The sequence below is a fragment of the Juglans regia genome, chromosome 3, assembly GCF_001411555.2.
Source record: "Juglans regia cultivar Chandler chromosome 3, Walnut 2.0, whole genome shotgun sequence".
NCBI classification, from domain to species: Eukaryota; Viridiplantae; Streptophyta; class Magnoliopsida; order Fagales; family Juglandaceae; genus Juglans; species Juglans regia.
This window is the reverse complement of record NC_049903.1, coordinates 10,305,420-10,318,171: the sequence shown is the minus strand read 5'-3', so window position 1 is coordinate 10,318,171 and position 12,752 is coordinate 10,305,420. Positions and strand designations below refer to the sequence as shown.

The 12,752-nt window shown below is 35.0% G+C and overlaps 1 protein-coding gene and 1 pseudogene across 1 annotated transcript; one reads left to right on the top strand and one right to left on the bottom strand.

Moving 5' to 3' along the window:
* Positions 1–5,607: 5,607 nt before the first annotated feature.
* On the top strand, positions 5,608–9,275 carry LOC108996572 (annotated as a pseudogene).
* A 43-nt stretch (positions 9,276–9,318) lies between these two features.
* LOC108996571 (oligopeptide transporter 1-like) lies at positions 9,319–12,540 on the bottom strand. The gene is made up of 7 exons (XM_018972544.2): positions 12,486–12,540; positions 11,907–12,346; positions 11,635–11,732; positions 10,968–11,525; positions 10,583–10,841; positions 10,339–10,509; positions 9,319–10,116 (listed from the first exon to the last, which is right to left on the bottom strand). Exons 1-7 carry the CDS (start codon positions 12,538–12,540, stop codon positions 9,481–9,483), a joined length of 2,217 nt encoding a protein of 738 aa, XP_018828089.2. The 3' UTR covers positions 9,319–9,480.
* Positions 12,541–12,752: the final 212 nt, after the last annotated feature.

The window sequence follows — 12,752 nt, the reverse complement described above, 5'->3', positions numbered from 1 at the left end:
TTCTCATAAATACAAAAACTCTCTCTAAAGAATAGAGGACTGATTTAGGCATCGAAATCGAGTTCCAAGCCTAGTGTGCAAAATATGTCATTAATAGTTAGAATATAATTTTTTAATATAATTTTTATTTTGAGATTTGAAAAAATTAAATTATTTTTTATATATTTTTTTTAAAGTTTGAAAAAATTATAATGATTATATAAAATAGTTAAAGATTTGAGATTTAAAAATATTTATAATGTTTAAATATTGAGATGGAATGAGATGATATAAGATACAAACATAACTTTATTCAAACCAGACGTTAGTCCAAAGAGTAAAGACGCATTTAAGGAATTGTGTTACTTTTAGCTTCACAAATTATCCAACACGCCAACACTATTGTACCGTCACTACTCCTTTAGAAGATATCATCCACATATATAGAATATTGTTTTGCAGCTCTCATGCACGTTATTTATTGAGTATTTAATGCTATTCGAAAGTATTTTTATCTCAAAATCCATGTCATTCCGTCTCGAAACATGATATGGAACCTCGAACCGTCCTGGTTCGTGACCCCTCCCTACTTCCCCCTTGTAATGCATGTAGAACTAACTAGCTTCTTCTATATATTCTCCCAGAAAAATACAAAAAAACAAACAAACAAAAGAAATTAAATGATGGAGGAACATTTAAGGAGTCTTAATTTGATATCCTGTATTTATGTGTATTTTTTCATTAAGTAACTATTACATTTCTTATGATTATAGACTTGTTTTAAATTTTAGATGATTTTACGTGATATTATTTTATGACTTTTAACTGTGAAATTTAAATTCAATGTATTTTATTATTATTAATTATTGTTCATTATATAAAATAATCTTTATTTTAAATTAATTTATTGTTAGATTTTATTATTATTTTATTTAAGTTATTCACTGTGTTTAAATTATTTTATTTAACTCGTTGTTTTGAAATAATTTTCGTTAGATTATTTGTGTGAACCAGGATATAAGGATTGGATCTTATTTCTTTCCCTCCATTTTTCTTTTCTTCTTTTTCTTTTCTTCTCCTTTTCTTTTTCCCTCCATTTCTATTTTTTTTCTCTCTCTCTCTCTCTCTCTCTCTCTCTCTCTCTCTCTCTCTCTCTCTCTCTCTCTCTCTCTCTCTCTCCTCTCTTCCTGCTCGCGCACGATGCCTCCCCTCTCTCCCCGTGCGTTTTCCTTCCTTTCCCAGCCTGCCGTCGTGCACCTTCGTCCGGCGACACTGCCCAGCCCACTACCTTCCCCATCGGCAGGCGACCCCCCCCCTCCAATCTCAGCTCATCCCGCGCCGCCGTTTGCTCCCACGCGCAACACTAAGCCGCGGCGTTCTTTGTGCTTGCGCGCCACTGTCGCCCCACCAACGGCCACCATTTTTTCATCACTTCATCCTCGACCTCCTAGCAATCCAATGCATCCAACCCCAGCTCTGATCCGCCACCGATGAAGCACATTCATCAACATTTCCGTTTTGGTCTTTGTGATCTTCGACTGCCCTCTACGCCGCCACCCACAGCCAACCACCACCACCACTAGCTTCACCGCCATCCCTAAGCCCTTCCCTAGCAATCTCGGGTCTTCGTTTGTACCCGTTCAAAAGTGAATTTTTGAGACCTACGGCCTAGTGCATTTTGCACTGTTCCATTGCTGTGTAGCCACCTCTTGTACCTCTGTGATCCTTCGAAAAGTATGTTATAGCGCTGTAAGTATTTTTCCAAAGAACTTTTGAGATTTAAATATATCTTTACACTAACTCATATTTATTGTGAACTGGTTGGTTGTGCCAGACTGGATTCGAGGAGTAAGGGAGTCGGTTGGATTGGATTATGGAGTTGTTTGTGTGATTGGTTTATGATGTGAGATTTGTTGGCTGTTTCGGGTTTAAATATTGGTGTTTTGAGTTTGACGTTGGTTATGGTGGATATTGATGATTTTAGAAAGTGATGATATATTTTGGGATTGTGAGGGTTTTAAGTTTTGAGGAAATAAAATAGGTTATTTTAGAAGTTTAGGCTTAAATATCGAAATACGTGATTGATTGGAAACTTACGAAAATTACGTGATTATTTTTTTATAGGTGATGATTTATAGTCGACTCGACATTTTTTGAGGAAAATTCTGAAAAGCTAAGTCGTCCAGATAAGCGGGGTTCCTATGCTAGATTTGCATAAAAGGAAATGAACTGAGGTTGGTTTGTAAAAATATGCATGTTGTTTTAAAAGAAAAAGTGAAAAACAACCTCAGTATATGTTTTGCATTCACTCATGAGATACGTATGAAAGAGAAAAGAAATGTTTTGACATTAAATGTGTAGACATGAACAATATTTGACATGTTTCTGAAATGTGCAAAAGAGCGAATACGATATCTGTGAATTTTTGTATAAATGATATGAAAATGATTTGGGTTTGTTTATGATCAAATGGAAATGATATGAATATGATAAACCTTTGGCATACTTATTTGTTCTGAATCTAGTTCTGAATATGATTCTGATATGATGATACTGGTTCACGTGATATGGTTGGTACCAACATGATATGATATGAGTGCACCTACTTTGGAAATAAAGTGGTCTTTTTACGTATTCTTTCTTGTGTACACACTTGGGATTCCGAGATTGAAAAAGAAGAAGTTCACCATATGACACTGATTGGTTTGGCCACTGGAGATAGCACAACCCTACCACAGGGGTTAAACATGGTATATGATATGATATAATATGATATGATAAGATGAAGATGTTCAGTTATGTTATGCCAAAACGATTTTGAATATGAAACGGATCTTTAAATATGAATAGTTGATTTTGAGTATGAAAAGATTGAAAAGTCGCTCTGATTTTCTGATAACACATTTTTCTGAGATCTACATATAAAAATAAAATATTTTGTTTCTGCATACAGAACTTTCTGAAAATGCTCATGTTTACGTACTAGGATATGTTCTCTGCTTACTGAGTTGTTGATAACTCACCCCTTATCTCCACAATATTTTTTCAGATGATTTGAATGTTCCAGTTGAGGATCAAAGATATGGAGCATGGGTGAGAGGAGTTAAGAATGATGGTTTAAGCATAGAAGATTTATATGGGTATTGAGGATTTTCATTCAGTAAGCTTGTTGTGCTCTGATGATGTGATTTGTTGGAAGGTTAATGTTTATATTAAGATTTTGTATTGTCTTAGAATAGTTATTTTGGAGTAATTGATGTAAATAAATGAGTATTTTGTGCGATAGAAAAAAAATTAGAGTATGTACTATGTGGATGGAAAATGATTTTTAGGTGACATGAGTTAACTCTCTGGACCCTTGGGGACGGGGCGTTACAGTTGGTATCAGATCCAGGTTTGAGATTCAGCAGACTTTATGGATTGAGGTGTTAGGAATTTAAGGTTTTAGATTTGATTGGCTTATTTTGAAGATTGTAGGACATGACTTGGAGGTCTAGATTTCGATGTTTATATAAGTTTGAGCGAAAATCCGGTTTGAGGTTTGCATACTATAATAAGTAGGGGTGTAAACTCAAACCGGAAAACCGGTCCGGAACCGGTTTTTAAAATGTAAAAATCGGCCGGTTTCGGGATTTTTTGGACCGGACCAGACCGGTTGATTAAAAAAAAATAAAAAATAATATTTTTATATATAAATTTTATACAAAATATTTTTTATATATTAAATATTAATATATATAAGTTTTATATATAATGTATAATTATAAATTTTTATGTGAAATTTTTATATATAATTATATATATTCATATATGAAATAATTTCTTATTATAATTTATAAATTATTACATAAAATGTTAATACTAATCATTAAAAATTTATAACTAATACTAATATATAACTTATAACTATACTAATAGTCTAATATTAATACTATTATATAGTCTAATATATTAATAAAAATATAAAATAATTTTTTTTAAATCAGTTTTTTTTTTAAATAAATTTTTAATGACAAATTGTGAAACTTACATTTTAAAAAAACCGAAAAATCGAACCAGACCCGACCAGAAACTGATAAAACTGGAAGTACCAGTTTAGGAGGGTAACCGGTGCGTAATTTGTTTTGAAAAATACAAAACCGGTACATACCGTTTCAGTTCTAGATTTTATCCAAAACCGGACTGGACCGGACCGGTTACACCCCTAATAATAAGATGTTTGATGACATCTAAGGTTTTAGAATTTTGAAAGCACTAGGACATGATTTTAAAGATATTCGGTTTGAGCTTTTGCATACTCATGTTGGGTGGCCCACGAAATATGAGGTTTTGAATATCTGTGGGCTAGGAAGTTAACTCAGATTGGAGATATGAAAATTTGTAGATTATAAGAGATGATTTTATTTGTTTTTAAAATTTTAGAATTCGGCAATCTTTTGGAATATATTCTAGGATGTTTGAGGTCTTAGATGGTGTGGGTTTTAAAAAGAAGATTTTGAAGAGAACTAAGGCTTTAGATTTTTTGAAGATTTTAAGAAATGACTTTCTTTATACTTGGGGTTTTAGATCAAGTAGGCGTACTTTGTTGACTGTAGGTAAGGATCTTTTATAAGATGTAAGGTTTATATTTTTGAAGGTGCACGTAAGTTCAATTGTATGATAAGTTTGAGGTTCTACAGATTATAACGTATGAGGTTTTGGATATTGATTCGGTTTAGGAAGTAATTTCATATTTGATATATATAGAAATTTGAGAACTAAGACATGATCATGGGAATATTTCAGGTTTGAGGTTCTGCAGACTATAAACATTTGAGGCTTGGACATCCGTGGGTTTAGGAAGAAATTTCATATTTGAGGTATAGATTTGTAAAGAATAAGAGCTGATAATGTGGATATTTAAGGTTTTAGATTTTGCAGACTTTATGGTTGAGTTTTGAGGTTTAGGGATTTTAGATCCGACAAGCTTACTTTGTGGACTATAGGAGATAATCTTTATAGGATTTAAGGTTTAGTTTTTTTTTTTTTTTTTGTGGTTTAGATTCTAAAGATGTACGGGAGTTTAGAGTGATGTCGGGTTTACAATTATAGATGGTAGGAAGAACTATATGAGTTGGACTATATTATTTAGCAATCCGCCAGCGTGATAAGATTAATCCACGTATTATCATTTATTAATATCATTTGTTAAATAGTATGACTTTGTACTTTAAATTTTATCTTATTTTATTTTTACTTGCATTTAATTAATAATTTATAATTGCATTATTGTTATAGTTGCATGGTAGACCCAATTTGGTTGCGAGGTTCCAATGCTTCAAAGGTTTATTGTTCGAGTACTAAGTCAATGTTGTAGTGCAACTGTATGTGAGAGAAACTGGAGCAAATTTGATTTTATTCATTCGAAGAAGAGAAATAGATTAGTGTATAAACGTTTGAATGATTTAGTATTTGTTCATTATAATTTAAAGCTGCGAGAGAGGTAAATTTTTTTAATACTAATGTTTTTCACTGTTGAAAAATATATAACATTTTCACTTATGTTTGATTTTAGTTTGACAGGTGCATAAAACAGGGAAGATATGTTTTAGATCCAATCAATCTTGAAAATATTGACTTGATGTAAGAATGGGTGGTGAAAAATCTGAGCTTCTTGATAGAGAAGATTATAGAGAAGATTTGGATTGGGCAAGTATTAAGGAGCCATTAGCCTCACTAAATGAGGAAGATGATGATGATGTTGGTGTTGATGATGGTGGTAATGTTGATGAAAATATTTTGATTAACATGTCGAATCTTGATTCTTATTGTCTTTTTTATGAGAATGAGTGATTTTTTTAATATGATGTTTGTTGTAACTTAAAACTGAAGAACTTTGTAACTTAAAACTTAGGACTTGTATTGAGAAATATTGAGTTTATGACTTATTTTGTTGTTATTTTGGAATACAATTAATGCTTGTATATATAAAATTTATCCAGGAATAAACTATTCCGAAATGGTACACGAAACGGTACCGGTATCAAAATATTTCGTTCTAGTGCCTTGACCAATACAACCTCCGATACGGTATTCAAAACTTTGCTTCTTCATCTCTTCGGAGGATCTGATTAAAGAGATCCAAATATAACATTCCTTATTTTCTTAACAAACTAATATTTAATTAAATAAATAAAAAGTAGATTCGGGCGGCGCTCACTTTAATCGATAGTTAGTTTTGCAATTTTTTTTTCATTTTTCTATTCACATTGTTTTAATATATTTAAATATTTTTTTTTAAAAAAAATATACCAATACACTTAAAATCACTTCCTTAATCACTAATTAAAAATAAAAAAAAATAATTTTTTTTTTCAGAACAGTCGAGTAGAGCAGTATAACTTGGGAGGCAAAGTAGTTTTTTTCCTAAAAAGTATATACTAAGACCTCGTTTGGATGTTAAACTGAATTAAGATGAGTTGAGTTCTTTATAAATAGTAGTGAATTGAGATGGTGGAATGAGTTTTGTGGGGCCCACCTAAGATGTGTTTAAATGTTAATATGAGTTTAAATGTATTTATGAGAAGTTGAAAAAATTTGTGGATTCCTCGTGGTGTTGAGTTGAAAAAAATTATTAGTTTCATGTGTAAAGAGGGTTTTGAGTTAAGTGATGTTTAATAATTTGAAAGTTGGGTATTTGATTATTAAACTCAATTTAAAATTAGACTAAACTAAATTGATCTCAATGTGTTCCAACATCCAAATGGGACCTAAGTGAGAGCAGAGATGAATCTATTAGATCTGCATAAACGTTTCACAAAAAACTAAAAAATAGAAATCAAGAACTTTTGACTTTTGAGTAAATGTATTTCAAGTTTTTTAAAAGTGAGTAATTATTTTTATTATTTCACTAAGATTGACTGCAATAGTATTTGAATCAACTTGGCCCTTACATTCAAATTTTAATTATGAACTTGACAATAAACTACTAATTAGGACCATACCATGTCAGTCAAAATATTAAAAAACAGAATTTGGTTTAATGGGTTCCCACCACACAAACCAAAAAATGAGTTGTGAATAATAGAACTAAACAAATGTAAAACTTCTTAAGCAATCTCCATATATCTCTCTGTCTTAAAAAATAATATGTATGGAAGTAACGACTCCATATATGAATACCTCTTACTATCGTTGTTAGGTTAATTTTTTTCAGAACTCTTAGGTTCGGCTCAAGGAACTATTTAGAATGACATACTCAACACCCAAAGAAGCATATCCTAGTACCATTGTTTAGTAAAACTGTGTTTTGGCGGTCTAAAGGAACTCGTTTTTCTCATTTCGTGCCATATTGTTACAAGTTATTTGAAGGGACTATAAGTGGTACCGCTTGTTCCTTTTGCAGGTTTATGTGATAGGTGGAGAGGGTATATTGGAAGAGCTGGAGCTTGTTGGGTATACAGGTCTTGGTGGCCCGGTAATTCAGTTTGTTATTTTGTTTTCAAATTGAAGTTCTGGACTTATAGACAAGATACATAACCCATATATCCAATTGCACTCAAGACTTTATTCTAAAAAATGAGGTGATTTTAAGGCCAGTCCATAGTTTTTGCACTCCAGCTGCTGGTCTGCTCTGGCTACTAAACGATCGGGTTTTCCCTCGTGCCAATATGGAGGAAACACTTGATTTAAGATTTTTTTCATAAATAGGTATGCTGATGAAAGCAAGATATTGCAGGAAGATGGCAAAAAGACAGCACAATGGAAAACAAATTGCCTCTTTGAACACGATAAGACGGTAATGTAACATATTGCCCATCGTTTCTTTGATACTTTTATTTGTTGTGTGCTTGCTCTTAAAATGTGGCAAAACTTCTATTCCCAGGTTGGAGCTGTTGTGGTTGGACTAGACCCGTATATTAACTATTAAAAGCTTCAGTAAGTCTAAATTCTCTGTTCATTACTCCCCTATTTTTATGTGTGGAACATGCCATCTTTATTTCTTCAATTGTGCTCCTTTGGAAATGCTTATATACAAACCACTTACACATGTGACATTCTTGTCTGAGTAGGCCGCGAATGGTGTGTGTATGTCTGTGTTTCCATTTGGCTTCTAAGCCATTTTTATCTCGAATACTGTTGCAAGTCATCCTTCTTCAGCAAAGGGGTCAGGGCTTTTTGATGCTTTGTTGGATGAACTTAAAAACAATGGCCTTTTGATTGTTGCAAAGGTTATAACCAACTTTACATTCAAGATCTCAGCCTCTCAATGGAATCCAGGAGGAAACTTCTATTGATAATATAATACTTGCATAGTATCATGGTCATTATTTCTACCACAAATTTTTTTACCTATAAAAAAAAATTATATCTACTACAAATTTGTGAATTTTTGAGTTCTAAAATTTTTCTACTATATGCTTGCTGTGTTGGATATGTAAGATTTAATGGAACAAGTTGTTTGCTGTTCTGTTTAAAAGATTCAAGCATTCAACTGGCAGGTATGGAACCCTTTGCGTACGTGAGAATCCTGGATGCCTTTTTATTGCGACCAACCGTGATGCAGTTGGACATATGACTGATTTGCAAGAATGGCCTGGTATTTTTTTTTTTTTTCACTTTCAACCTTTATTTTATTTAACCAAGTTTGCAACTTGACAGTTTCTATGATGCATACTTGCAGGTGCAGGGTGTATGGTTGCTGCTATGTGTGGATCAACTGAGAAGGAGCCTATTGTAGTTGGAAAACCATCAACCTTTTTGATGGACTTCTTACAACAAAAGTAAGTGATGTAATGGGAACAATTGAAACAATTGCATTCATGTAAATTCAGCGACATAACCATATTCTCCTAATCCTTTTACTGAAACTAGATGCTTTAATCAGAAATTTATTATTATTTTGAATGTACGAGGAACTGGGAGCCATATAGTTTGAAAGCCATACGGAACTTAAATAAATTGTAGACTATTGATTGCAAAAGCATAATGGTTGATCGAATTGGATTTTGTACTTCAGAAAAATTTGAATACTTTTTTGTTCTGTAGGTTTCAAATCAGTTGCCCCAAAATGTGTATGGTGGGTGATAGATTAGACACTGATATCTTATTTGGACAGAATGCTGGTTGCAAAACCCTTCTTGTACTTTCAGGTAGGGTTTATTCTTTGTATGATGCAGAGTAGTTTTTTTTATTGGTAATGCGGAGTAGCTGTAACTATGAATGGTCATTAGTTATCCATGATTCTTCCAATCCTCATGAAATTATTGTGGGTTGCAGGTGTAACAAGCCATCTTAGAAGCATTAACGTACAGTAATGATAGGATAGATATTGTTATGTGGAATCGAAATTTGCAACCATGAAGTGGCAGTCTTCAACAATGTCAATCCTACAAGAGTTGTGCTCCGAGATTTAATGATAGGCAGTGCTACCACAAAAGATTAAACTTTAACTTGATCTACTTAGTCTAGCAAACTTTCAAGTCTACTGCATAAACTGCACAGTATAACTGTGTAACTTTGTCAAGGGAATACCGGACAGCCTTCAACCTCAATGCCAGGGGCAGTAGGACAACTTGCCAGTGGGCAGTGATCGTCCAAATCCAAACCCCACCACCTCATTCCATTGATGTCTCTAACCTGCAATGTGAAATAGCAGAGGATGGCCATGAAAGCAACCCCAGCATCTAGCCCAGCTGAGAGAATGTAATTGTGCCTAGCCCACCAGCCTTTGAATCTCCTGTACACAAAAAAGTTGAAGAAAATGCCAACAGCACCCCAACATATGTAGTTCGCAGCCTTGGCCATTGGCATTACCCCTGCACCTCCTATAATGATGGGCATGTTAATGAGGCATATCCACTTTTGGTCAGGAAACAGGCGAGAGAATACCCAAACAGGTACCGGTGCCAGGATGCCAATGAGGAAGAAATAGTTCATCTTAGAGTAAAGACCGAGAGGGCCAAACATGCGAAGTGGACCAACTACTCCCCATATGATGGAAGCATTGTAGAAAACATCATCTCCGGGGCATGTCCAGGGGCTTCCTTCTGGAAGTTTAGATGGGTCACAGATATGTTCTACCGACGTGATAAGCCACCAAGATGTGCCAAAGTAAACTGATGAAGCGACCAAGGTTCCCGCTAACTTCGTTCCGAATAAAGGCAAGTATTAGTTTTCTTAAACAATAATTATACTCTTTGTGAGTTTACTTTTATCATCTTTAATCATACTAATTAATATGACACATTTTAAGTTGTTTGATAGGCAAACAACTTGAATGAAAGTCATTTAAAATATGACACATCAACGGATGTGATTAATGACGGAAAAATTGAGAACCTAATTTTTCGTAGGATTAAGAAACCACCTGAACAATGACATGGATTTTGGAGGGATTTTCATGTAGTGGCCTAGCTTGAAGTCTGAGAGAAACATTAGTGCCTGAGAAATGCTTATGTAGCCATAGGTCTTGAAAGCTACATTTGCAAGAGGTTTCCTCGGATACATGTAGCCGATAATCAGCTCAGTGATGACGTTAAGTCCTGGTTGCTGCACGAAGATTTTTTACAATCCAATCAAATACGATGATCAGGAGACTGGAAGCTTATTCTCAATGGCGTACCTGGTTTGTCGTAGCAGTGATTACGCCAATAGGGAGAGTGAAGCTCCGAGCCAAGAGTATGGCTAGTAGGATACCCCAAAAGGGAAGCTGCAATTGTTTGCCAAAGCCTTCACAAGCAAGTAGGGCAAGTCCAACCACCACCATTAAGAGTGTGTAAAACCACCATTGAGGGACAGGGTCATAGTTTTTTGTCATTATTCTGGTGTGTACATCCCCGAACTTACCTTTGAATGTAGCCTTTGTTTGTTGCCAGATTGCTCTGCACGTAGAAAAGGTACAAGTAACTAGGAAGTACATGAAGCTTCGAGAGCACATAGCCCCTTTTAAGGAAAAGTGGAGGTTTCAAGAAAATATGCAGTAAAATAGACGAGTACTTATGCAATACCTTCCATGGAAGAGTGCAACGTGAGATATTGTAGCAGCCAGTACTGCAAAGCTTAGACCATAAAAGAAGATACTAAGATGTATTTTGCTGTACCCATCATATCCTTGTCGATTGAATTGGAAGGTTGTCTCATTCAAAACTACTGAAACATCGTATTTTCCACCATCAGCGTTGAACACATGCAATGAGAAAATAGGAAATCGCTTGGCTTCAAAGGAGTTGGTCCAGTAAGCAATAGGGATTAATACGTAGAGCGTTAGGAAGAAACCAACCATTATGTTAATAATGGCAAATCCTGGGGTGGCAGATCCTAGGAAACTAGCTACAGTGGACCGATCAAGGGCAAACGAGCCAACACCAAGGCCTCGAAGACCCGAACCAATTTGTTGGGCTGTGACTGAGTCCTTCCATATCCAACAAACAAAGGAGAGTGCGGTAATCGATAGAAACAGGTAGTTGGGTACAATATAGTATGCAAAGCTTGATGTAAGGACTACAAGGAAGAACTGCAGTCTCGTTAGTCCGCCTTTGGGTCTGATCTCAACTTCGTGCAATGCCCTGCAAGTTCAAAGAACATAAGAGAGAGAGAGAGGGTGAAAAGGAAGAAGTTGTGCAGAGGGTGGTAAGGGGGAAGTGGTGGAAGCAAAGTGGTAGGACGTAGGAGCACCTAAATAGAGAGACTTGAACCAGGTTGGAAGGCCACCACATGTAAGGTGAATCGACAAGAAACTTTCGGAAAACTCTAGCCCATCCATATCCAAGCAGCTAAATAAACCATCAAACTTATTAAGAAAATTTAAAGGAAACAACTCCAATAAGTCTTGATAATGGCGAAAACCAGTTATGTTTAAAACTCTATTTCTCAAACTTGAGCTATGCTTATATTTTCTGTGGAATAAAATTCTTCCCTATTATCTGAAAGATAAAAACAAGGAATACCTGGGTGGTTTGAGTTAGCAACATGGCTGCAAGAGGATGAATCCGACGGTGATAGAAAGCCTTGACAATTGTAATAATTCCCACAGCATAAACCATATTTGAACCTGAATTGGCAAATATGGTGATTAGGACATGCTCCTTCAAGTTGAAGGGCCCTGGATTCAATGAAAAACACCATTTTGTTCCAGGAATGCGAACTGATTTGTCTAGTAGGTATACTGCCATAAGCTTTCCCACTGGAAGCACTAGAATTTGGGCTGAAACCGAAGATACATAGAGTGCATTCTGGCGGTAACCAAAGAACTGATTCAAGAATGCCAGAGCTGCACAAGATGTGATCCCCAAAACCCATGTTCGAAATGTCATGCATGGTAATGTTGGATCATCTGTAATGGGGACTGTGAGCCGAACTTGTTCGATTGGAGAGTCATTTACCTCATCTGCAAAGCCATAGAAGTTTGGAAAGGTTAAGTTAATAAGAAGATAACATGTCCTCCACAAACATGCCCAAACATGCTACTTACATAGGAACCTGTAATAAAATAAGATGCATACGTAAAGATACGATGATTTTATTACCAGAATCCTCATAAATATGAGCATCTGGACCAGGCTTCTTGGACTGATGCTCCATGCTTCACAGCTGCACTTCTCAAAAAATGAACCCTATCAAAGCCTTCTTTTAAGATGAGCTTGGATTTGTTACCGTACGTTCTTCCTTCCTTTCTTGTATTCTTAAGTTCATTTTTTTTTTCTTATTTGGCTTGCTTTCACTTTCATTGGGTTGTTTTCCCAAATCAGTGGAAATGAAAACTTCCACATTATAAGACAGAGGAGTGGTCAGTA

What these genes read in the sequence shown, in the direction of transcription:
- LOC108996571 (XM_018972544.2), bottom strand. Translation starts at nt 12,540, where the DNA reads ATGGAGCATCAGTCCAAGAAGCCTGGTCCAGATGCTCATATTTATGAG. An exon ending in TCACTGCTACGACAAACCAG is followed by an intron (nt 10,510 to 10,582) that starts GTACGCCATTGA and finishes ATCTTCGTGCAG; the next exon opens with CAACCAGGACTTAACGTCAT. An exon ending in AAATCCCTCCAAAATCCATG is followed by an intron (nt 10,117 to 10,338) that starts TCATTGTTCAGG and finishes TACTTGCCTTTA; the next exon opens with TTCGGAACGAAGTTAGCGGG.